This window comes from Lepidothrix coronata, unplaced genomic scaffold (genome assembly GCF_001604755.1).
Source record: "Lepidothrix coronata isolate B3197 unplaced genomic scaffold, Lepidothrix_coronata-1.0 Scaffold210, whole genome shotgun sequence".
NCBI classification, from domain to species: Eukaryota; Metazoa; Chordata; class Aves; order Passeriformes; family Pipridae; genus Lepidothrix; species Lepidothrix coronata.
This window is the reverse complement of record NW_016690390.1, coordinates 1,377,451-1,401,519: the sequence shown is the minus strand read 5'-3', so window position 1 is coordinate 1,401,519 and position 24,069 is coordinate 1,377,451. Positions and strand designations below refer to the sequence as shown.

Genomic DNA, 24,069 nt, shown 5'->3' with positions numbered 1-24,069 from the left:
TTTTTTTTTTTTTTTTTCTCCCGTCCTCCTGAGCCCTCGAGACAGACGGTGATTCCAGCAGAAGCCGAGGGGGGCGAAGGGGGAAGCAGGGGGGAAAAAGAAACTGCTTTCTAGGTCTGGATTTCATTTGAGTCTCTCTCTCCCTCTCCCCCCCCTCTGCTCCCATGTGCCGCACGGCGCGGGGGGATGAATGCTGAGCCTGTTAGCTCAGAGCTGCGAGCCGGGAAGAGGGAGGAAAATAGCCGAGCTCTTGGCATGGAGACGCGGTTCTGCTCTGAAGGTTGGCTCCTGAGTGTGTGTGTGTGTGTGTGCGTGTGGTGGTGGAGCTTTTCCTGCTTGCCAAAGTGTCTTCCCTCGGTTTTTGCCCTCCCATCCTGCCTGGCTGGGCAGGAGCTGCCTGCGTGTTCCATGGCTGGTCCCCGTGTTACGCCAGAGCAGTGGCGTGGGCTTCACCTTGCTGGCCATGAGTAGGGGGGGGCTGGAAGGGGGAAGCAGAGGAATGAATAACTCCATTTAATTCCCCAGTTTCCCTGCAAATCCCGCCCAGTGGTGCATGTCTGAGTGATTCCAAGAACTGCTCCCAGGTACGCCGAGCCTTTGGGAAGCAGTGAGCTGTTTTGGGAATGGCTGTGACTGTGACTGTTTGCTTCCAGCAGCGGGGAGAGAGGGGACAGGCGATGTGGTGTCACCCACAGGGCTCACCCTCAGCATGCATGAGCAGGATGACCAGGATAAGAGAGGGAAAGCCAGGGAGGGGGTGTCTGTGCCCAAACTGGCAGAGCCGATGGGTATCCCTTTCCCACCCCCATGGCACGGCACAGCTCACCCTCCTCTGGCACAGCAGCCCCAGAGAGGCTCCAGGCCTGTTCTCCTGGGCGTTCCCAGCCGGTTGCTGGGCACTGGAGCTGGGAGGGAAACCACAGGGATGAGAGGAAACGCTCAAGCCAGGGTGGAGCGAAGCTGTGGCCAGAGAAGGCTGCTCCCATGGCTGGCCCATACCAGATCCACTGTGCCCCAGCCGGGGATGTACTGAGAGCACCCAGTGCCCCTGGATAAGGACTTACCTGCAGGACCACCCTTCATTCCCCACTGCTTCTTCAGAGTGTGGACGGCACCTTCTCATCCCTCTTGCTTGTGCTTTCTCCTCTGGTTTGAGCCACTTCAAAGCATTCCTGAGAGCTGCTCGTAACTCAGAGCCTGGTGGGTGTTTCTGCAGCCTGGGGCTTTGGACTGGAGAGCCTCTGCCAGTGGGCAGGGATGTGGGGGAGAGGAGGGGCAGTTTGGTCCTACTGTGGTTTGGCCTTTCCCATCCTCGGTGCAACGCTGGGTCCCCTTCCTCCACACAGAGGTGGAGGGGGGCTCTGCAAAGGGTCACTGGTGAGAGGGGGGACTCCCTAGTGATGTGATCCAGGGCTTTTTGTTCTGAAAGACCATAAAAGGTGGGTTTCTTTGAGGCTTCAGGCTGCACACACTGCTCAGCTGCTGCAAGGAGCACAGAGCCCTCGAACCTGTGGGCAGGAAGACCCCGAGAGTCCTTGAGCAAAGATGCAGGAGCTCTTGCTGGTGCCCAGAAGCAGTGTTTGCAAAATGCTGATGTCCAAGTGTGTACATGTTTCAGTGACCTCTGCTGGAACTGGCTTTTCTGTGGGTGGCTGAGCCGTGGGCAGGGAGGCAGGCAGGGATAAGGAGGGGCAGGCAGCAGGGAGGGCACGTGGCTGTGCTTGGTGGCCTGGACCAGGTGTACATAAGTGTGGTGTGTGCCTCCACCTAAGGTGGTTGTGCCTGGGGGCTCAGTGTGGGATGATGAACACGACTGCTCTGCCCTCCTTCACACACGGGTGGGTTGGATGCTGTATGGGGCCCTAGAGCCATGCGGGCCATCCCAGTGGTGTTTCTGATAGGTAGATCCAGCATGAAATACGGGATGGGGGAATAGGTGGGCTGAAGGGCTGGTCTCGGATCTGCTCCACAGGTCCCTGCTTGAAGGATTCAGAGCAGGCAGGGAAAGCTGCTCAGCTGGGGCAGTGGAGGGAATGATAAACCACATGTGGGAAAATTGTCCTCCAGGAGATTCTGGGCACAAAAATGACAATGGTTGGATGCGATGATTTTAGGTGTTTCTTCCAACCTAAATGGTTCCATGAGTCTAATATCACCAGGCTGTGCTGTTGACTCCCAGATCCATGTCATAGCATGGAATCATGGTCCTGCTGCTGCTGGCATGGGAGCAGCTGTGCCAGCTGTGTTCCAAGGGGTCCCACAGGGCTGTGGGCTCTGGCACTGCCACACTGGTGGGGGAGAGGAGCAGGGAGCAGAGCTCAGCCTGCCCCAGCACAGGCAGGGGGACAGCTGGGCCCTGGCTTTGGTGACAGAGATGACTCAGATGAAAGCAGATCTGTGCTGTGCTGGGGGCCTCATCCCAGTCACTGCTCTGGCCCTAAACATGCTTTTAATTAATCCTCGGCTGTGGGTGGGATGAGCTGACTCCTGATCCGAGTGTGGGGCTGCCGGATGGGGCGAGGGCACTGCAGGGTGGGTGGGAACTGGGCCTGGCCTCTTCTTTGAGGACTGCTTTCCCACAGCTGCTGGAGCTGGGCATGTCCCGAGGGGTCTCCTCTGCCCAGAGAGAGCTCAGGCTTTCCTGCACAGGGGAAATCCTTGACTCAGAATGGTCTTTTAGGTGATGACAAACACCCCGTGCTTCAGGGGAAGGCGTTGAAGGTGCGAGATGATGCTGTGGGTCTATGCCTGGTTCACTGCCAGCTCTGGGGCAGGGAAGAGTCTTCCTTGGTCTGTACCAAGATGCCAGTCTCAGCACCTGTGGGTGCTGTATAACAAACACAATCTCACAGAACCTGTTAGTCTCTTTTAATCCGGTTAAACCATTTCTCACACATTTCTAAAAGTTAATACTGCATGAAAAGCATTAGCTCTAAATTAATTTGTTTCCAGGTATGCCCCTCCGCTCGTTTCAGGGCTGGGGAGCTGTGCTCTGGGTGCTCCTCACATCCTCCTTCTCCCTGCAGTGCCAGGTTGCGCTGGTGGCAGTGGCCTGGAGATGGCTCTCCTGTCTTTCCCTAGCAGATGGCTCTTTTGCCGAGCCCGGATCTCCCTACAAAGCCTTAATTGTGAACGCCGCGGGGCCTCTTTACCTCTTCTTAAAAGAAAAGGGTCTGCAGCTCCCTTGAGCAGTGGGGTTTGATTGCTGTGATGGTTGGGGTGAAAGGATGGCAAGGGAGATCTGATGTCCCAAGGAAATTATTAGTGTCACCTTTGAAATTGCACGGGGAGAACTCATTTTGAGAGTTAACAAATGATGATGAATGGGTGATTGTGACACCTGACTGCAGTGAGTGGCACATGTTGGGCAGAGCCCAGCAGCTGGGAGGGCTATAGATGTGTAGAAAGAGGGATGAACTGCTCACTGACCCATTGGTGATCACTCTCTGTATCCACTATGGCTGCATTTATGTGTGATATTCTTAGTTTAATGTGGATTTATACATCATACTGAGCAGCAGGGGCTGGACAGGCATGACAGGGCATCTTTGGTGTCCTCAGAGCCACCCAGAAAGCACCACGTGCCCGGACTGAGCAACAGGAAAGGAAAGTAGGGACCCTGTATGTGATTGCTGGAGATATGAAGGGTTGCTGTGAGGGAATACAGTTGTTTCTTTGTTACTTTTTAAGTAGAAGTTAATCTTTAATATGCATATAGCAGAGGGATTTCTTCTGATCTCTCTTGCTGTCTTTCATGTCTCAGGTTTCTTGGTGTCCTTGTTATTCCTAGGAAGTGGCAGGTAAAAGCCTAACATGTTTCTTTTTAGTGGTCTTCTCACAGCTATACACCTTGTTTATCAGACATGTTTCTCTTTCTCTGGCTTGCAGCATGTCACATACTCACATGGGGCACCAAGTCATGCATTTACAGTCTGGATGGTTCCACCTCCTGTCAGATCCCACTGTGATCACCCAGCCCTGGCACTCAGGGTCACCTTTCTGTCTGTCCTGTTGGTGGCTGATGGTCTGTCTGTAGCCCTCCCTTCTGCTGTCACTGTCCTGCTCATGTCCCTATCTGGTGCTGACCCCCATGTCTCGCTGGAGTATTTGATGCCCTGTAAAACTCCCTGAAACCTTTTTTTTCAGCCAAGTTTCTTGTTGAAGCATTTACCTTCACCCCAGGTGTTCTGCAGTAACCTGTTGTGGCTGTGGGTTTTGGCCTATTTAGCAGTAGCTCCATGCAGTCCCTCTCTCAGGGAAGGGTCTGGCATTGGTGAGGCTGTGGAGCTGCCTCTGCAGACACCGTGTCCACAGTTTGCTCCGTGCTGCTCCCAGCCCGCTCTTGGCTGCCAGCTCCTGCCTGGCCTGGGGATGCATTCCCGCAGTTGTCTGAGGCATGTCAAGGTATGAAGCATTATCCATTTCCTGATGTCTGCTCTTAAATCTGCTGCAAATTCTGCTCATCTCTGTTAAATACGGTCCTGCTGTGGGGCACAACTCATCTCTGGCCTGACAGCACAGGTAACGCTCCTCGACACTGCTCCGCTGGACTTGGCCAACCCTGGGGCAGGAGCTCCTTTGCTTCCTGCCCTCCCGCTTTGTGCTTTGCTGGATGACTCGGAGCCTCCCAGCAAAGTGATTCCCATGCTGCTGGGGTGAGGGAGGACGTTTCTCATGCAAGTCAGGGCTCTTCCAAGGTCCAGCATACCATAATGCTGAGTAGGAACAAGTACGTAGTTAGGGAAGTATGTCTGGGTCAACACATGTCTTGTGTTCCCTTAATGATCTCAGAAGCACAATATCTGTGTCCTGTTGGCTTTTCCACACAGTACTTGCAGCTGTAACTAATGGACAGAGTAATTTGTTAGAGAGCAGTGATGCCTCGTGCTGTCAGTGGTGTAATTGGGCTCTGGGCTCTGTGGCCAAATCCTGGCATCACGTGGGCAGCAGGGAAGGTCCTGGTAGGTAGCAAGTCCCATTTTAGGAGCAGTCTTATACCTGAGAAAATGTAGGTGAAATTTCTTGTTCTGCCTCGTATTTTCTGTAAATCATGAGGAAAAGGCAACTGTGCTCCCATTCCCCTTTGATTTTGGGTAAGGACTTGGTGTTTGGGTCTCTGTGCTGAAGCTCCCTGTTGGTGAAGGGGGTTGCAGCAGTGCCCACCTGCACGGGGAGCTCAGCAGTGCAGCTGGAAACCCAGAGCTGTCCTGACACTGCAGCAAAGGGTGTCATGAGTCTCTAAAACAGGGGGGTGTGTGGGATCTGAAGCTGTTCCATGTAGGTTATGAGTGCTTGGTGGCTGCTCTGGACAGCTGATGGAGACAGCATCCTTTGTGTTTGTGCTTCACCAATGTCCATGGACAATGACCCCTTTCTAATGAAGTTTTTGGCCTATACCACTGCTTGTTCTCAACTGCTTCTGCCCTTGTGTTTGCAAGGGCAGCTTCTCCCTTGCTAAGCACCAACACTGAAAAGTAATTTCCCTGTGGCTGAGTAGGAGTCTTTATGCTCTCTCCTCTAGCATATCTGGTGTTGTTATACTGATTCATCCTGTTCTGGCACCAGGTGCTGCATCCCTGCCACAGAAAGACTGTGAGCCTGTGCTGCTGGATGGAGCTGTTGTTTGAGTGCAGGTGAAGTGAAATAACCCTTCAGTGTAAGGTTCAAAAGAGTTTTGGGATACTGATGCCAAGAGTGTTGTTAGAGACTTATAAACAGCTCTGGATTGTGGCTCAGGGGGAGAATGGGCATGGTTTTACAGGTGAATAAAATGCATTAGCTTTACAAGCAAATAATCACACAATAAATCAGAAAGTGTACTTTTTCATAGAATCATAGCCCAGGTTGGAAATGATGCCAAAAGGTACCCTAGTCCAGCCTTTTGTGGGAAAGGGAACCTAGATGAGGTTATCTGGCACAGTGCTCAATCACATCTTTGAAACCTCCAGTGATGGGGACTCTACCATGTCCCTGGGGAGCTTGTTCCAGTGATTGATTGTTCTCACTGTAAAAAATGTCTGTCTTGTATCAAAATGAAGATTTTTTAAAATTGTTTTTTTTCCCGTGGGCTGGTCCATGTAAAGTTGGTGCTACATAAGCAGGTCTGCATTAATTTTGTGATTACATAATTATAAACTGAAGTAGTTGTCCTTGAAGCCAATTCTGGTTTCCAGTAAAACCAATTTAGTGGGTGCTAAGTGTGATTGCTGGAATGTAGGAATTGGGGGGAGCCTGCCATTACCTCTGCAGCATCTCCAGGTTGCAACTTTGACCATGGTGTAGCTTGAGGCTGTGGAAATAAAAGCATTTTTGCATTTCATTACTGGCTGGCTGGTCTGGAAAATTTAACCATATCATCAAGACAAACTAAGTTTAATCTCCAACACATTGGAGCTGAGAAATACTCATATTTTGGTGCTTTTGTTGTGTTGAAATGTTGATTCTTCAAAGTCCCATCAGGTTTGGAGAAGTGGGGTCAAGGCACAGAAGTGTGGGCATCCTCCGGTGTGGCTGCTAATGAAGGAATTGGTCCATATATTCTGAAATGAGACTCTCCATGACTCCCCCAGTGCTGGGCTCTCCCTTCACGGCTTCCCAACCTGGGCCAGCATCTGTAGACACTGGCAGCCCACCCTCTGCCAGCTGGCACTGCCTACATGTATGTAACACTTTCTCCTTTCCTTCCCAAGGGTGCAGGATATGGGTTCTTTATTAGTTTCAGATGCTTTTTCTTTCCAGGGTTACGGCTTCAATGTCTTAGTCATGGTGATGAATGAGGGACTTTGGTGTCTTAGGCCTTGCTGATGAGGAGAGAGGCTGGCATGGGGGGTTTGGGGGCTGGGGACACGTCTTTGATAGGTGCTGGGTGTTTTCTGGGTGCCTGATCCCTGGCAGTGTCAGGGAGCCCAGCACACACGGGATGGAGGGACTCTGGTTGGCTGAACATCTCTGATGATGTGTGTTTGAATCCATCTGGGTGGTTCAGAGGGACAAATGGAAAGAGTTAAAATCCTGAATTGGTGGGAATGGTTGCTTTGAAGGACACCTAGGAAGCTGAAAAGCAGGGACCCCCAGCTCTGGTCAGAGGTTTTGGGTGATGATTGCCATGAGTGTAACTGGAGGCAAATCCTGATGACTTGGACAGACATTGTAAATGTCACTTTACGAGATGACTTGTAAAGAGTCGATTGCCTGGGGCTGCACAAGTGATCAGCCTCAGATCTCCCACCTTCCAGTCCAGAGACCTGTTTCCTTGACTACACCATGTGTAAAGGACAGAGAAGCTTTTTTTAGCTGCTTTACCTGACCTTTGCAAACCTATTCCCTGTAAAGAATGTCCAGAAACCCCTTGCTGCTTTTTTAGCACATTTGTGAGGGGGAGCCCTGCATAAGAAACATCTTGGTTGGCTTCACTAAGCACCTGAATGCCTCTCTGAGAGCTGTACCTGCTGGGGCCAGGTGACTGAGACCCCTCTGGGGTCATCCTGCACTTCAGCAGCTGTATCCCGGCAGTCCTGGTCACTGGTTTCCAGTGGGCGAAGGGCGGATGTCACCATCCCCGGAGGCTTTGTTCTTCTCTTTGACTCACGAGTCCGTCACTCCCGGTGACTCATCCCCATCCCCAGGGATGCGCCGGGGCTGGGAGCGGGGTACCACGGACCAGGCGGGGGTGGGACCCCGCTCCCTGCTGCGGGACGGGGACGCGCGGCCACGGAAAGGGCGGTGCGGGGCTGCGGGCCGGCGCTCCCCTCGGGGATGGTGAGACGAGGCGGGCGCTGCCGCCTTCCCTGCCCAGCCACAGCCTCGGGAAGCGGGAGCGGCCGGGACGGGACCGTCAGGGGGAGGTGTGCGGGGCTGCGGGGGCTGTCTGCACACCTTACCCGCAGTCTCGCCCCCTGCCCCAGCCTCCTTCAGGCCTCCCCCTGCGCTAGTCCCTGCCCGCCTCCTTGCCCGCATCCACATCGCTCGTCCCCTGCCCCGGGATCTCCCTGCACCCGCCAGCAGCCCGCTTGAATTTCACCTCCGAAAGGTTGTGTGTGGCTGTAAAAAGCAAACGACTGCTGAGGCTTACAGCCGGGGAGAGTAAATTCTGATTTATGTGCTTATATGGAAGGGTTTTATTCAGTAAAGTAGATGGGTATTTCTCACTGTGTTGCTAAAAACATCAGGGTGCCCCACTCCTAAGCATATCTGTTCTTTGGCACAGCTTTTATTTACTAGCGAGTCAGGATTTAAGCTGCAGCAGGAGGGAGTATCTCGTGGCAGTTAAAAGCAGAGCTGTCGGAGTCCTTTTCCTGCTCTTCCACTAAATCTCTCTGTATCCTTGCGTAAATCATTTAACACGTGTGCTCTCACTTCCTATATGGAAAATGAGGTAGATGCTTTCCGCTTTTCATTGGCACTTCGGGATCCGCTGCCGGACAGCTGTGAGGGATTTGCCACGATAAAGCTGGGAATCTGACCCTTTGAGATGCCGGCACCCCCACGCAGGGCTGGGATGAGGCTCCCTGAGGGGTGGGGGCAGTGGCTGGTGCTAATCTGAGATGTGGGGATGGGGTGGAGCTGGACATCAGGCTGGAGGCACAAATCATTCTTACTGGATCTGTCTCTGCTGGGGAGTGTGGGCAAAAGAGCAAAACATGGGAATTTTTGTCAGGTGACAGTGTCCATTCCTCAGTCATCTCAAGTGCAGGCACAACTTCCTCCAGAGGGATGCTGGTGCTGCCAGTGCCATGTTCACAGCTAGAACACCACTGAACACCAGCTGACGTGTCTCTTCTCTGCCCTACTCATCAGTGAGAGCCATCTGACTCCCCTCTATTCATCCTTCCCTGCTGTCTTCTGCTGAAGTCTTTAAACTTTGCCCTTTCTCCCCCCTGGAGATGATGTTCTGGTGTGGACCTACCATTTCCCTCAGATTGCCCCCCCTCAGATTTCCCTTCCCAAGCCTGAAGCAGTTTTGCTTAATTGTTTTCCTTCTCCCTGTGGCTTCTCTTGGCTCTGTGGAGTGACAAGGCTGGAGCTGCCACTCCAGAAACGCTCACCAGGAGGGCTCACGTTAAAGTGTTCACAGATTTGTCAAGATGGAGGCAAAGCAGGCAACCTTGAGAGCAGATGAGCTGTTGGGCCATGAAGAGATGGACTTCAGCACCTAAAATATTTCCCATTTCTTCCCTCTCTTGCATTTTTTTTTTTGCTCCATTCAAGTGGTCAAACCTGATTCTAGCTGCCTAAAAAGCCCTGGTTGACATCTGTATTGACAGCTGCTCTCCAGGGAAGGGAGCCCTGTTGGAAACAGCTGTGGTTGGTTGCTGTGGGGTGGGTTTTTTTTCCAGAAAATATGGAGTTCCTGGTGGGTGGAGAGAGAAAGTGAACTGTGAAATTGTGTGTGTCGTGCTCTCCATTGAAACACACCCTGGGGAAGGCATATCCTCCATAAACAGCAGTATTGGCCACGGCCCAGGAAACCCTTCCCTCCCCACTCCCCTCTGCAGCAAGAGCTGAGTGCTGTAGGCAGTGTTTCCATCCAGAAAGGCTGTTCCTGATTCCCGTTCTTGTACCTCTTCACCCCTTGGGACACCCACTGGAGTGGCCTGTTAAATTGAAGGTTGTGCTTTGGGGTTCTCTCCCCTTTGCTCATCAGTTTGTTCCAGCAGACTGGTGGTACTGGGCCCTGTACTCGGGCTTTTTGCTGGCTGTGCTGTGAGACCACGGGGGATGTTGCTGAATCTCATGTGAAGCCCTGAGAACTTGCAGAGTTGTGTGGTTTTAATGCCTGCTCCCAGCCTTGCTCCAAAATGACACGGCAAGAGGTATGTCATGGCATTGGTCTTGGCTTGCTGTGGACACACACGTGCACCCAGGGCTGTACAGCAGCTGGGGTGCTAAAACTGGCCTTTTTCTCGTAGTTGTTCCCCAGGTTGGTTAAGACCCACCTTTGGTGCCCTGTACTCACCTCTGTCGCAGCTCCACAGCTCCCTTGCCATCTTGAGGCTACTCAGAGGGCAGCCCTTTGTCTGCAGCTGGAGAGGAAACTTCATCTTTCCCTGTACAGAGGCAAGAAGGTGACAGCCAGTGGCACAGGGGACCGAGGGGTGGAGGAAGGGGATGTGTGACAGTGGATGATGTGGAGGTGGTTTGCTCGTAGGAGCTGAAGGGCTGTGAAGCAGCTGCAGGGATGATGGCAGTGCTGGAGACCTATGGGAGGAAAAGGTGGCTTATTTTGGAGAAAAGAAAACAGAAAGGCAGCGGGAGGGGTATCGGGAGGGCTTTGAGCAGGAGGGGTGGGGACTCAGCCTGAGCTCTCCCTTTCTTGGCTCCACGCCTTCCTCCCCCTCCTCTCACTGCGTGTGCTGTTTCCTATTGCAGGCCAGCAGAGACCTGGGCCCTGCTCTGTCTCTGGGAAAGCTCAGACTTGCCTCTTTGCCCAAGATTTGCTCATTTGCCAGACCCTGTGCATGCCCCATCCCTGGCAATGTTCAAGGCCAGGTTGGATGGAGATCTGAGCAGCCTCATCTAGTGGAAGGTGTCCCTGCCCATGGCAGGGGGGTGGGAAGGAGATGATTTTTTCCAACCTAAACCATTCTGTGACTCTCTTTGAGAGCAAGAGGAGGTTTATTTTGCTGCTTGTTACTCGCAGAGTGATGTGAATCTAAACAACAGGCCGATACCGTGGCCCCCATTTTTCTGCATTGAAATGATTCATCCTACAGCCCTAAGTATCCATCAAACCTGAGCAATGTGCTCCTTTTTCTTTGAAAAACTGCCTATTGCTCAAGGCTGCAGGTTGTTTTGGTGGCTGTCAGTCCCCTGTGTCTGGTGGGAGCCCCTCTGTGCTGCCCTGGCAGCAGCAAGTGTTGCACAACATAAATCATGGGAAATCCGGTTCTGTGTCAGACATACTGTTCAAAGGCACCTTGGTTGCGCTCAGGACACTCTGCTGACAGATTTTCCCATGAAAAAAAAAAACTTCTAGCTGTTGACATACAAGTGCATCCGAAGTGTAAGCTTTTCCTGTCAAATTTCACTGCTTCTGGCTTAAAATCCGGTGCAAACCCAAGGATAGCTTGAGGGGGAGGAGGTTGCCTGAACGTTAGCAGGAGTTCATGTTGTGTTTTGGGTTGAAATTCAGGTTGTTCCTTCCCCCAGCTCCAACAATCCCTGCATCCCTTTAGGAGCTGATGCACAGTCTCGTGCAGCTGGGAAGGACCAGCAGAAGCAGGACTGTTCCCTAATTGCCTCTGGCCATCTGGGAGAAGCCGTTTGAGTTAATTGAACTGTCTCTCATGCTTCCTTCTCTGCTTAAACATTAAAAAGGAACTGCATTAAACTGTGTAGGTCAGCAGTGTCTGGGGATGTGTAGAGTGTGGTAATATGTGTGAGGATGGTAAGATGATGCATGAGGTGTGGAGGCATCACGTCCATCCAAAACCCGTGTACCTCTGCTGTTCCCACCTCTGCCTGGCTGAGGTCCTCTGCTCCACGTAGCTGTCACAAGTTTCCCTCCAGTTCCTTTAGATCTTGACTCCCAGGTCCCTGACTTGCTCTGCATTGCCTTTTGGATGCTTTAAGTTTTCTTCTTGTTAGAAAAGTGAATTAATGTCAGGAGCTGCTTTCCAAGGCAGACTGGCGCTTGCAAATTAGATTTATTTTTTTTTTAAAAGCAGGTGTGTTAAATCCATCATCCAAATAACCCATCAAAAATATTCCCTTCATAGCCCTCTCCTCAGTATTGCATGGACAATCAAGCCAGGCTGGTTTTCAGACCTTTTCCTGGCTTGGAAAAGAAACTGTTTTTCAAAACAAAACAACAATCACCAAACCTGGTGTTTTCCAGCAGAGATGCAGAATTTGCCCTGTGGGGAGCTGGACTCTCAGGAAGCGCTGGAAGTGGCCGCTTGGATTTAATACAGTGCTCATCAGCTACATCTGCTGTGAACAGGAACATCTTATGTTGCAAGGACTTTGCTATTTTCCATTAAATAGGAAGTTGCCCTTTTAGTATTAAGAGTTAAAGGCAGATTCTCCACTGACACGGGCTGTCGGGGCTCCACCAGCTCCCGCGGCTGAAAGTGTATTCCCTGGCAATCCTGCTGCGCTTGGCGTTTTCCTCGGGTTATATAAACATCCTTCTTTTATGGATGAGGCCAGGACATGCAATCTGCAAATTGCTGACAGTCCCTTGCAAGAGGCAGAGCTGCCCCAGAAGCTTCAGCTGCCCCGTGACATTGGGAAGGGATGGGAGCCACCTCGGGCAGAGCAAGGCCGTCAGGATCCGGCTGTGGGGTGTGTGATGTGGCTTTGGGTCAGCCCAGCGCCTGCTGCTGCTGAAGAAGTTGTTGGGAACTCATTCAGACACAGCAGAAGGCCAGCAGGGCTGGGGTACCTGCACAGGGAAGGTCATCCTCAGGAGTTTGGACTTGCTTGTCTGGCTCCACCTGAGTCTCTCACCTCCTTATGCCTTCCTAGTCCCCTCTTGCAGATGTGACTTTCCATCCATTCAGGATGCTGCAGGAACTGGACCTGCACTCCTGCTGCACCACAATCAGGTTTTTCTCCTGAGGAAGGCGTAGGAGTTGAGGTTTATCTCCGTACTGGCAGGCAAAGGAGGATGCCACACCTCTGGGAGCTTCTGGGGCTGGGTGGAGCGGGAAAGTGGAGAGCAGCAGGACGTGGGCTTTGAGGAGTTGCAGTTCACGGGCTTGCCCTGGAGCCAGGGCACTTTAAGATTTCCAGGGGCCCTGAGGAAGGAGAGTAGCAATAAATCTGGATCATACATGACAGTCCCTGGCCCTTCGAGTGATTTCTGACGCCCTGTGTTCTTCTGACAACACATGGAGCAACAGGCTCTAATCCACAGGGGCTTTTCTTGGCTCTCAAGCTGGGACAGTGCTCTCTGTCAGTGGGCTTGGCTTGTGGAGCTCCCAGCTCTGGGTGTGAAGGTCAGAGGGGAAGGAAGCAAAAGCACAGTTAACACATAGTGGGGCCCTTTCATTGCCAGACTGGGAGATTTTGTTCTCCTCATAATTGAGTTCTGGATAGCTTGTTGGGTGATGATGTGGCTGTTCCTGTGGGATCTTCCAGTGCTGCTCCAGGAGAGCTGTACAGCTCCCTCAGGAGAAGCACTGAAGGGAAACAGAGACCAAGTACATCCTGTAAATGCTGAACAGGTCTAATTGCTGGGGCTGGAAATTCATTCTTGTGTGACTGGTATGGGCTGGGGAAGCCCTTGTGATAGCAGGAAGATACAGACATGCAGTCTGTCTTTGGATATGGTTGAAAAACAGAGTTATCGTCATGTAAAAGATCCAGAGTGGTGATGAGATGCAAAGAGATCCTTGTCTTTGGGATGGGAAACTTTTCTGGGAGCCCCAGACGGTGTGGGACACCTAGAACTGTGTCTGGATTGGTTTCTCCCTGGAACATGCCCGTTTCATCCCCACTAACCATCCTTCTGCTGTTTAGTGTAGTTCCAGTCAGACCTTCCCTGGCTGTTCCGTGGTGGGTAGAGGCTGTGGCTGATTCCTTATGAGGGGTTTATTTCACTTTATTCCTTTCTCAGAGGCTGTGCCTGTTTCCTTCTAAGATGAGGGATTTATTTTGTTTTATTCCTTTTTCAGCCTTCCTTGAGTTTTGCCAGCTCTTCTCTCTATCAGCCAGAAGCCTGCAAGATGTAAAAGGAATGCACTGTCTTCAAAATGCTTTTTTTTAATGCCTAATTCAGGAAAATAAATAATTGTTTGATAGTGCCACTGCCTCTGAGGCACAGGCATTGCTGGGGCTGTGTGAGGGAGACTGCCTGGTTCTTGGGATGGGGACGGGGTGTCTTCACATTCTCAAATCTGCAGATGCTCCACACATCTGGCATGTGAGAGCTGGGCTGCACTATTTGCCTTCTTTAGCAACTGGAATCAATCCAGCCTGCCAGTTCCTGCAAAGCTCATCCTGTGGTTTAGTGGATAATACTGATCCTTGTTCAACTCCCACACTTCTGTGCCTTTCAAGCGGGTAGAGAAGACTTTGCAGAGCTTGTACTGTGCTGGGATTCCAGTTCATTGCTGTGGAAGGCAGCATGAATATTCATTATGCTGTGGAGTGCTTACTCCATAGTTTTAATAAAATGTTTATGACTACACAGGAATGACCATGGAAATCTATGGCAGGTTGTGGCTGGTCAGCAGGTCTGAGTGATGCAAGGTGGCAGCAGTAGCTGAGGAGGAAAGGTTGAACTTCACTTTAAACTCAGTGAAGTGTCTTCACAAGTGCATTTACAGGAGTTTGACTTCTGCTGACGTTGTCTCCTCCTCTGCCAGGACGAGTGTTTCGTGTCAGTCCCTGTGCAGTTGTGGAGCTGACTGTAGTCACTGCACGGTTGGCTGAGCCCGGGGACCAGGAGCTGCACAAACCTGCGTTTCCTCGAGCGCTCAGCAAAGCTGCTGAGCGACACAAATCAGAGTGACAGCCAAATCAAGGCAGATCCATTAGGGATGAGCACCCAGGCTTTATTCTGGGACTGCACCAACATGACTGAAGGTGAATCCAAGTGTCCCAAACCTAATGTTGTCCTCAGCAGACCGAGGACGCTCTGATCCTGTTGCTGGTGTGTTCACATCTTAGCTAATGGTGCGGTTGGTGAGACTGTTTCCTGTTGACAGTGCTGGCACAGCCCCTCTCTGAGAGGTGCAGAGGGGACGTGAGGCCAAGAGGGTCTCTGTGAGCAATTGGTGACATTGATTTTTGGTGCTAGATTGTCCCCCAGCCTCTGTGCCCTGAGAGGCAGCGGGACGCAGACATGTACCTTGGATAGGTTGGACAGGTCTCAGAGCAACATTACCTAGTTGAAGATGTCCCTGCTCGGTGCAGGGGGTTGGACTAGATGGCTTTAAAGGTCCCTTCCAACCCAAACCATTCAATGATTTCCATGACTGTACAGAAATGGGTCTTCTTGTCTAAGAGTTGGTTTCAGATGAGCCTCATCAAAGCTGCGGATGCTGAAGCTTTTTGCCACCTCTGACATGAGGGTGCTGTGGCTGCTCCACACCACTGGCCTCCACCTCTGTATTGAACACTGATGAAGGTGTTTGATGAAGATGGGAAGGAGGTTTTGCTGAAGAGCAGGACAGCACAGAACAGAGTGTGAGTTTGTGAGCGAGCCCTGCATTTCTGCCTGCGCTCCCACCTCACCTAAATCCATGGATATATAGAAGATAGATGAGGTGAGCAGATTTTGGTATGACTGCGGCTGGCAGCAGACACAGATCATGGATTAAACATGTGGGTTGCAAGAAAGGGGCTTTCTTGAGGCAGACAGAGGAGCCTGCTGTTGCCATGCAGCCCTATTCATCCCCGGCCTGATGCTAACAGCATTATCAATGTGTTTATACGAAGCTTGGCTGCAAAATGGCTCATCGTCCTCAAGTTTTTTCAAGCGAGTCTGTAGCTTTGCTAAATACTCCTTTTATTGTGCTGCCAAAGGCTCTCCCAGAGGCCAGTAGAGGAGGTGGCCTATTTGGCCACAGCGATATCTGGACCGGAGATTCAATTCCCGCATGTCTTAAATCTGTCTACAGACTGGCAAGCGACCAAGTGGGCATCTCTTTCTGCAACTAATTGGCTGTTTACGTGCAAATTGGCCTCTAGTTGCTTCCACCATGCCTGGCTCACCAGAGCTGCACGAGAGCATTGTGCTTGCAGACATCAGTGAGTGCCCGGGCTGTGCAGGGGATGGTGACAACGGGGACAGCCCAGCCCTGCTTCTGGGTCAGGTCACCATCCCTGGCTCTGAGCAGGCAACTGGAGCTTCTCTGGGCTGTTAGCATTTCTCTGCAGTGCAGGAATTGCTGTCCAGCCTCCAGCTGGCAGGAAATGCTCTCCCAAGTTACAAGCAAGTGCTGTGAAGAAGGTTTGTTTGGAAACCACCTACAGTAGTGGAGCGGAGCTGCAGATGAGATGCCCCCGGTAGGGATGTGCAGATCTGTGGCCGGAGGTGATGGCACCACCGTGTGTCTGCAGGTTGATTAAGGGCCTTCTTGTTAGGAGGGTCTTGCTGACACATCAAGGCACGTGTTTTTGCAGGATAGTGCTCCCAGCAACCTCAATGCTGGATTGAGGCAGGAGGGCAGTTTTATTTGACTGTCAGGAATGTTGTCTGATTGTTAAACCAACCAAACTGGGGGTTCTGTGCTGCAGGTTTTTTTTTTCTGGAGGTGTGGGGAAAAGGAAGGTATGTAAGAAGAGCTCAGGTCTGGTAGCTTGTTCCTTTGTGTTAAGGTAAACATGGCTGTGTTGGTCTATCTGTGCTTACTTGTGTGGGAATAACAACATCCCTTGAGCTTATAGAAACTGCCAGTCCCTGCTGAACGAGAAAGGCTGATGCTTAATGCACGCAGCACTTTCCTCCTGTCATTCCTTTATAAGGAAAAACATTTCAGATTTAGTTCCTACCTTATTTTAACTTCTCATAAACAGGGACTGTTTAATTCTGCTAGTGGAACATCTAGTCCAATACTCCCTGACCCGATGTGGTTATTCTAGACTTGGAAAGATGAAGTATTAACAAAAGTCAGCAGAGTGAGGCTGAGCTCACCAGAGAGCAGTGTGGATGATGGGGTGGCAAACGGTGCCTGCAGTCCAGAGATGGCAGATGAGCACCATATGATCTCCATGTGGCTTGATGTAATGGCAGTGACCACATCTCCTTGGAAACGGGAATTTGCTCTGTTCCCGTTCCCCTGCTGGGCTTGGCCACAGGTGTTATGGGCACAAACAGGATGAGCTGCCTGAGGGCAGAGATAGCCCAGCCCTGGCTGTCACTGTAGGGGAGCAGGGCCAGCTCTGCTCCTTCAGGACATTTCAACTCTGCTGTCCTCATCTAGAAACACGAGTGTCAGAGCTAATTGCCCAATACCCTGCACCAAAATGCTCTGTACAACTTCTCCAGGAAGGGCTGTGCCCTGTGGCTGGTGGTAATGCAGGCGTTGCCCAAGTGCCTCTGAGTTTTGCCCTATTCTGGTATCCCCAAACTCAGCCCATCCCCAGGGTTTTGCTGCTCCATTTGTTGGGGATTTGCCAGTGGGGAATTTCTCCCCCCTTGTATTGCTTGCTAGAAATCTCCCCCTCTCCCTCCTGGCTTGGTGCCCTCTCTCTCCGTGGCTGGTGCTCTGCCCCCAGTGTGCTCACGGGCCTCTTTCCCATTTAGGGAAACGCTGGATGGGCCCTGCTTTTGGCCTGCTTGCAGCACATCTCCCAACTGACTTTTTTCTTTTTTTCCTTCCCAATCCTCTTTTGTTTCTGGAGGCTGAAATCCCCGGCCTCACCCAGCTGCGTGTGCTGGCTCTGGCTTGTGCCAAGGGATGGCTCTTGGAAAGCTGCACTGGGGCAGATGTGGAGGGGGGAAACCCAAGTGTTGTCCTGCTTGGGATGATGCTTGGTGTTGACAGTCTCTTCTAGCAGGCAGGGTTGAGCCCAAGAGTGCTGGTGTCAGTGTCAGGTCTCTCCTGCAGAAATGATTTAATCTCAGCAGGAACAAGAGCCCTGTGGCAGGGAGCCCACAGGCATGGCTGTGCATGGGCAGGAGCTGGGACAGGCAGCAGTGGCTGAACACAGGAAAGGGAGAAGAAGCTCAAGGAAATTCCCCCAAAAATGTTGAATCAGGATTTTTTAAATTTTTTTTACTCCAGATCTTTAAATCAGCTGTGCAACTTCTGCATCTGCAGAAAACGCTGAGTCTGTGTTGTCAGGGCCGGGTGTGTAAGAGATGGACTGGGGAGCAGAGGGTGGTACTAGTCAGAAAGATGGTTAGAGGGGACTTTGCTATCCCCTTTGCCCTGCTTTTCCAGCAGGAAAGGCAGCTGGAGTCTGATCTCCCAGGCTGCCTCCTGTTCTGGGGTTGATCCCCAGAATCCACAGCTTAGGGTTGTTGCTTTGGCAGTGCCCAGCACAGCTCAGCTCACTTGGTCTCTGGAGTCTGCTGGATTATACTGGGATCTGGTTAGAGGGGGTTACCTTCAATGTGTCTCTGGTGTGAGCCTGACAGGGTTGTAATAGACTTTTCAAGTGGACAGTTTAATGAGGTGTAAGAGCTAAGGCAGACTTTGCCCTTGCTGAAGGCAGCTGCTCCCTCCGTGGGGCCAGGCTGGCCCATCTCTTTCCCCTTTGCACTCCCTGAGCCCAGCAGTTTGACAGCACCAATCTTGCCTGATTTTATGCATGTCCATGTTAGACCTGCCGAGCTCTCCCAAGCAGCAGCGATGCTGGAGCTGACAGCATGGTTCCCCTGGCCAGACCATTGCAGGGTGACTCCAAATTCCCATCTGCATGGAGGTGGGAGCACACAGCCCATGGACCTTGGCAGTGATGCTTGTCCACTTGTGCATCCTTCCCATCCCTGTGTGGTGGAGCTGGAGCAAAGGGAAGCCACTGGTGGTGCTCGGTTCTCGTTGCCACACCTTGGCATCCCTGCTGCTCCTTTCACTGGCATCTGCCAAAGCCTTTAAAAGGAAAGGAAAATTGTGTTCATTCTTCCTCTCCTTCCTTTCCTCCTGCCCTTATGTCCTCCTCCCATCGTGCAGCGAGCTCCCACACTGTGTCCATGCTGCCCAGAGGAAACTGAGTGGGTGTGGGGCTGCAGCTCCATCTGGGAATTGTTCTTATCAAACTGGTTTATGTCAAAAAGAAATAATAATAATAAAACCTTTGATGTAAGCAGGGAGATCAGGAGGTACATCTGCTCCCGAGGCCTGACCTGCAGCTCCTGGTGCTTCCCGAGCCTTTACAGGGAGTTTTAGGGTCTTTGTGCTGCAGCAGATTTTAATGCATGCCTGAAATATCTCGGAGGAGCGGGGAGAAACAACCGGGGGCTGGTGCAGGGAGCACGAGCTGCTGGAAATGGCTCTCTGAGAAGGAGGCAGAAGTATAAGAAAAGCAAGTTTCCTGCCATAAGCTGGTATATTTATGACTGGAAAGTTTTGGGTTGAAAAGGTCGTGAGCAGGCAGCTGAGAGAGCAGCAGAGGCAGGGGCTGTAACAGCCCATTTCCCAGCTCACGCCCTGCTCTGCAGCGGGGATGGGAGGGTCCTGTGGGGGTCCGGTGGCCCTGTCTGATGGGAGAGGGATGGGAAGCACTGGAAGGGTGAAGGACAGTGCCCAGGGCAGCTGGGATGTGTGGGGGGAGGCAGGATGGCATAAGATTTGTACCCGCGGGGCTGCTGAGGGGGTGGGCTCGGGGTGGGGAGCCTGTGCTGTGCCTGCCTCCTCCCCTTGCTGTGCGGGGATGGTGTTTCCAGCCCCGCCTTGGACACCACGTGAAAATGAGACACGCACATCTGGAAGTGGAGTGCATGCCTGTAGCACTGCTGGTTTATTTATTCCTGCAAATGCTCCCTAATTAGGGACTGCTGGGAAGTTTACAGTGCTGGAAATGGTCTCTATCCAAGGGGTCCAGTGTTCTGACTGACCATCTCCTTCTCTTTCCCCCCCTGCAACTACCATAAGCGTGCAAGCACTGAAAATGGGGAGAAGGTGTTCCCTGCCTTGAGGCCCAGGCACTGCAGTTCCTTCTGGAGTCAGATGTACCCTCAGCCACATGGGAAGGTATTCCAATGGAAATGTGCTGGGCCCTGTGTGTGTTAAACTCATCAGAGGATGAGCAGGGTTCCTGAAGCCTCTTGTTTCTATTAAAACATCTGTGCTGTCATGTGATGCTGAGTTTCGTGCCTGTTTGGCCTTAATATTAAAATGCCATAATTAATAATTAATTTTTAAAAATAATTAAAGTAATTAAGTCGGTTTTCTGCTTGGATTCTGAACTGCACCTCCCAGGTTCTTAGGAACGTCTGACCTGAAACTAAATGAGAAGAGCGAGGGCTTGAGACTGAGTTTGTTTTAACTGCCTGAGGTTCAGGCAGATGCAGTTCCTGATCTTTCTGTTTCCTTCCCCTGCAAGTGTCCCCTGCTGTTTAATCAACACCAGGGAGTTGTGCTTCCCTTCCCTTCCTTTTTCCCTTCCCAGGCACGTGGGCTGCCAGCCTGTTCCACCAGTGTGCTGGGGACACCACAGCCCTCCTGGGAGCACCAGGGTGGCTGGGACAATGCTCCTGGCCTGGGCTCAGGACAGCATTTCCCTTTCCAGGTTCTCAGCACACACAATAGCCAAAATCACTGTCTCCGTGTGAAATGCTTCAAGCTGGGCTCCAGCCCTGGCATGAGATTGGTGGGGGCACAGTGAGTGCTTACAGATCACCAGGTAAACAGCCTAATTGCTCTTTGGAGTTGACAGGGCTTGGAGTGCACAGGAGGGTGTTGGTGGGGGGCAGAGCTGTGCCCAGCATGGGGAGTGCTGACCTACAGCATCCTTCCAGCTGGCAAGCAGTGGGACCAGGTGCCTGGTTTGAATCCCACTTGAGCACTTGTGGAGCCCAAAGTGACCTCATTGGAGGCCCAGGGAGGCAGTGGAGGTGTTTTTGCCCATAGAGGATGAGCACACATGGGGTGCAGGGCAGACTCAACTCTGTTTTCAGGTTAGCAGGGTGAGAGGATGGATGTTGGTCCTCCCCTTGCCTTGCTCAGTGTAATGACACGTGATGCATCCCCTTGTCTAGTTCAAGAACAAGCCAGTATCTACTCTGCACACTGATTTCATGGAGTTAAGCCTGAGATGAAGTTAAGCCTTAATCTTCACAGCTGTGTCCCTGCTGGAGGTGGGGAGAAGGGACTGCAGGAGCATAGTGTCTGTAGTTGTTTCTCCACCCACCCAGCTCCTGTGGGGCATTTCAGCTCCAAGGTTGTTCCAGAACACCAAGTTTGCTGTGTCCCCTCTTTGTGCACTGAATATCTGAGAAGCTGTAGGCTCAGGGACCATCTCCTTCCCCTGGTCATATTTAATTTCCTAGAAACAGAAACCTGTTTGCCTTTTGGCACCCTTGATTTCACAGCAGTCCCTTTATATCTCCTATCAGTAGCTGGTAAAATCTTCTTCTCATTTCCTCTCTTATTGATCTGTTTATGCCATACCCATGTTTGGGTTGGGATTGGGGTTTTTTTGTTTTGTTCCCCTGGCAACGGTGATCTTTGCCTGCAGCAGCTCTCCCCTGTGGCAGATCTGCGGGCGATGCTTCGGGCAGCCCCATCCCCTCTCCACCTTCACGTGGTGTGTGAGTGATGCTGGGCAGCCAGGATGACTCAGGATGGAGCACTAGTGATTTCTGCTTTGCTGCTGGAAGTGTCTCATTTAATACATTTTAGGACTGCTCTCTCTTTGTGTGGCGTTGGTGGCTCGTGGTCATGCTGGGACCCACTGGTGCAGCGAGGTCCTTTGTGTTGATGCTCTTTTCATGAACAAAGCCTCTATTAAAAGCCATTTAGGTACTGAGCTTCCATCATTCTTCCAGATTTCATCCTTTTTCTGTTATCTGGTCTTCAGAGTTACCTGATCCTTTCAGTACAGAACTCTGGCTCTGTGTTGGTGATGGGGGCTGTGTAGCTCTGTGGCACTAAGGGATGAGATCTGTTGGTGTTTTCTTTACCAAAAAAAAAAAAAAAAATCAGTTAACTATCCAGAAATCTCAAATCAGCAAACCTATTTTGAATCATTTTAACTTTTCCCATGATCTGAGTTTCCTTGCAAAGGAAGGGAAGTGTGACTAGCACTGAAGTGCGTCCGTCTTCCTTGTATTTCCTATTCCTTTGGAAGCAGGAAGAGCCTGAAGTCTTGGGAAAGAGCCTTTTTTCATGACAATTTCTGCGTAATCAGGGCTGGATTCATGCTGTCGTCCACATGAAACTATGGGTGGACGTGATGAGAACTGTGTCTCTGGTTTTCCTTCCGGAGCCAGTCCCCAGCTGGCAACACCAGCACTTCCCAAGGATCTGGGAGCTGGGTTCAGCACTGCTCCCTGCCACAGCCAGCTCTGGTCTTATTACTTGCCAGCTCCCTGTTTGTGAGTGATGCCTGTTATGTGCCTCAGTGATATGGAGATGACTGCGCCTCTTCCTGGTGGGTTTGGAAGCAGAAATGGGTTCGGGGCAGAAACAGCACAGGAATTGAGCAGCTGCAGGGAGCAGAGGAGTGGAAGGGAAGGTTGTGGCAACAGCCTTTTTTTTTTTTTGGCTTAGAGAGAAGAGCTGTGACTCACCATTCCTTCACCTTCAAAATCTGCCTCGTCTGGGTTATTATGTGTCTGTTTCTACCTGTTACTCTGTGTTGGTGCTGCCAATGCTGCCCTGTGCTTGAGCTGGCAGTGATGCTGTGGGGATGATGGGGTTGGTGTCTCAAGTGCCTCCACCCACTCACTGAACCTTCCCATAAAGGCTGGGAAGGATGGTTCATCTGTGATCAGCAGCAAGAAAAGATATTTGGACTCTCAAAAGAAACATCAAGTGGTTAATAATAATATTTAGCTGCTCCTATGTAGTAGTTTTGCTCAGTGAGTCTTGGTCGAAGTGTTTTATAGAAGAGGCCAGAATCAATAAAGAGTTTTGTTTTCTAATTAAAATAGGAGGAGGAAGGGGAAGATCCTATGAGTGAATTACCTGGTTTTGTGTAGGAGATAATTTAAGGCTCAGGTAGCCACAATGACTCATGGCCCCATTCTAACCCAGCCTGATGCTCATGACTGCAGCAGATCGTGAGACCGATAAGAGCTGTGAGAGTTCAGAAAAACTTAGACTTGTGGGAGGAAGAAAATCTGCCTGAAAAACTGCATTCTTAGCAGCCTGCAAGGAAACTGTACAGTGCTGTTTAAAAAGTGTTTGGATAGGAAAGTCCCTTTTCTGCCTTAGCCTGTCTTGATAAGGGATCTTCTAACACCGATACCTGCTGTTTCTTTGGGTTTTTTTCTCTCTTGTGATTTTCTCCTTGAAGTGACTTTCTAGGTCTACTCTGCCTTGTGGTCTGTTGGGATCTGGAGAGCCCTTGAGGCATCTCACTGCCTGGAGGGCAGGAGAGCCCAGGGGTAATACAGTACCCAGGGGACCAGGGTCAAGGTTTCTTGCATCTGCCAGTATCATGGCACTGATCTAATTTTAGCTTGGTATCTATAACTGAGTGATCAGCAGATTTTACAGACTGCCTTTTCAGGGCAGGAAATCCCTTCCAGGCCAACAAAACAACTTTGCAGGAAGTTTGTTGCTCATCTGAAGAGCACAGTGATGGTGAAGAAGAGAAGGCAGGGCAGTCAGTGCTCACAGTGGCCTATGGTAGAAAGGAAAAAGAAATATTTCTATTGTAATGTAAAACAGTAAGGACAGTCATTTACCTAAAACCCTCCTCCAGCCAGGAGGGTTTGCAGAACAGGGATTTTGTCTTGGACAGCAGTTGCTGTATAGAGTATCCCAAAGGTCTCATCCAACCAGGAGCTTGAGGTGAGGCCTCTGATACAGTAAAAGCAGTGAGTGAGACCATCAGTTGTGTGAGAAAGGGGAGCAGCAAATGACAGAAGAGATGTGATCTCTCTTTTAAGAAGTGAGTTCCTTCTCTTTTAAGATAAAAGTTAAAATCCAATGACTAACACTTGTGAAATGTAGGGGAAAAGGAGCAGAAAAGCCAGATAAATGACTGAAGGAAATACTTGACACAAGGACAGAAGGAGCAGAACCTGATTACTTTATCAAAGGGAGTGTAGGTGATGTGATCAGTGTGGGAGATCTTTCACCAGGAGAAGGCTCAGGGTCCTTAACCTCCTTGATCTACCAGAAAAGGGCAAAGCAGGGGCTGTGCCAAAACTGCATTTGGATGAATACGACACACACTTGTGCTATGCTGATGGGGAACCCCAAAAACAGATTCCAGGGGAGGAGGCAGATCCCTCTGGGATGGGTGCTCAGCTTCCCAGGGTTGCCTGTCTTTCTAGAAGAAGCATTTAGCTAAACATAAGCTTTGGGGTTGAATATGCAGGTAGAAAACCAGATGAAATGGTGTTTGGTTATGCGCAGATTGGACAAGTGGATGATTTGTTTTGGTCTTGTAAAGCCATGCCTCTGACGTGGCTAAATCAGATAAAAGGGCAAGAAAGTCTCCAAGAGAGAGAAGGATGGGCTTATCTCCCTGGAGGAAAGCTTGCTCCTCCTCTACCAG

At 51.1% G+C, this 24,069-nt stretch overlaps 1 protein-coding gene across 4 annotated transcripts in view; it reads left to right on the top strand.

The window, feature by feature from the left end:
- SEPT9 (septin 9) overlaps window positions 1-24,069 on the top strand; it is a 136,079-nt gene that overhangs the window by 37,769 nt on the left and 74,241 nt on the right. Inside the window, exon 1 of one of the 4 annotated variants that reach the window (XM_017833068.1) lies at window positions 187-280. The exons of the other annotated variants lie outside the window; for them this stretch is intronic. Within the exon in view, the coding sequence (XP_017688557.1) occupies window positions 187-280 (94 nt within the window). Of the gene's footprint in view, window positions 1-186; window positions 281-24,069 lie in introns of those variants that run through there. 4 annotated transcript variants of the gene reach the window in all.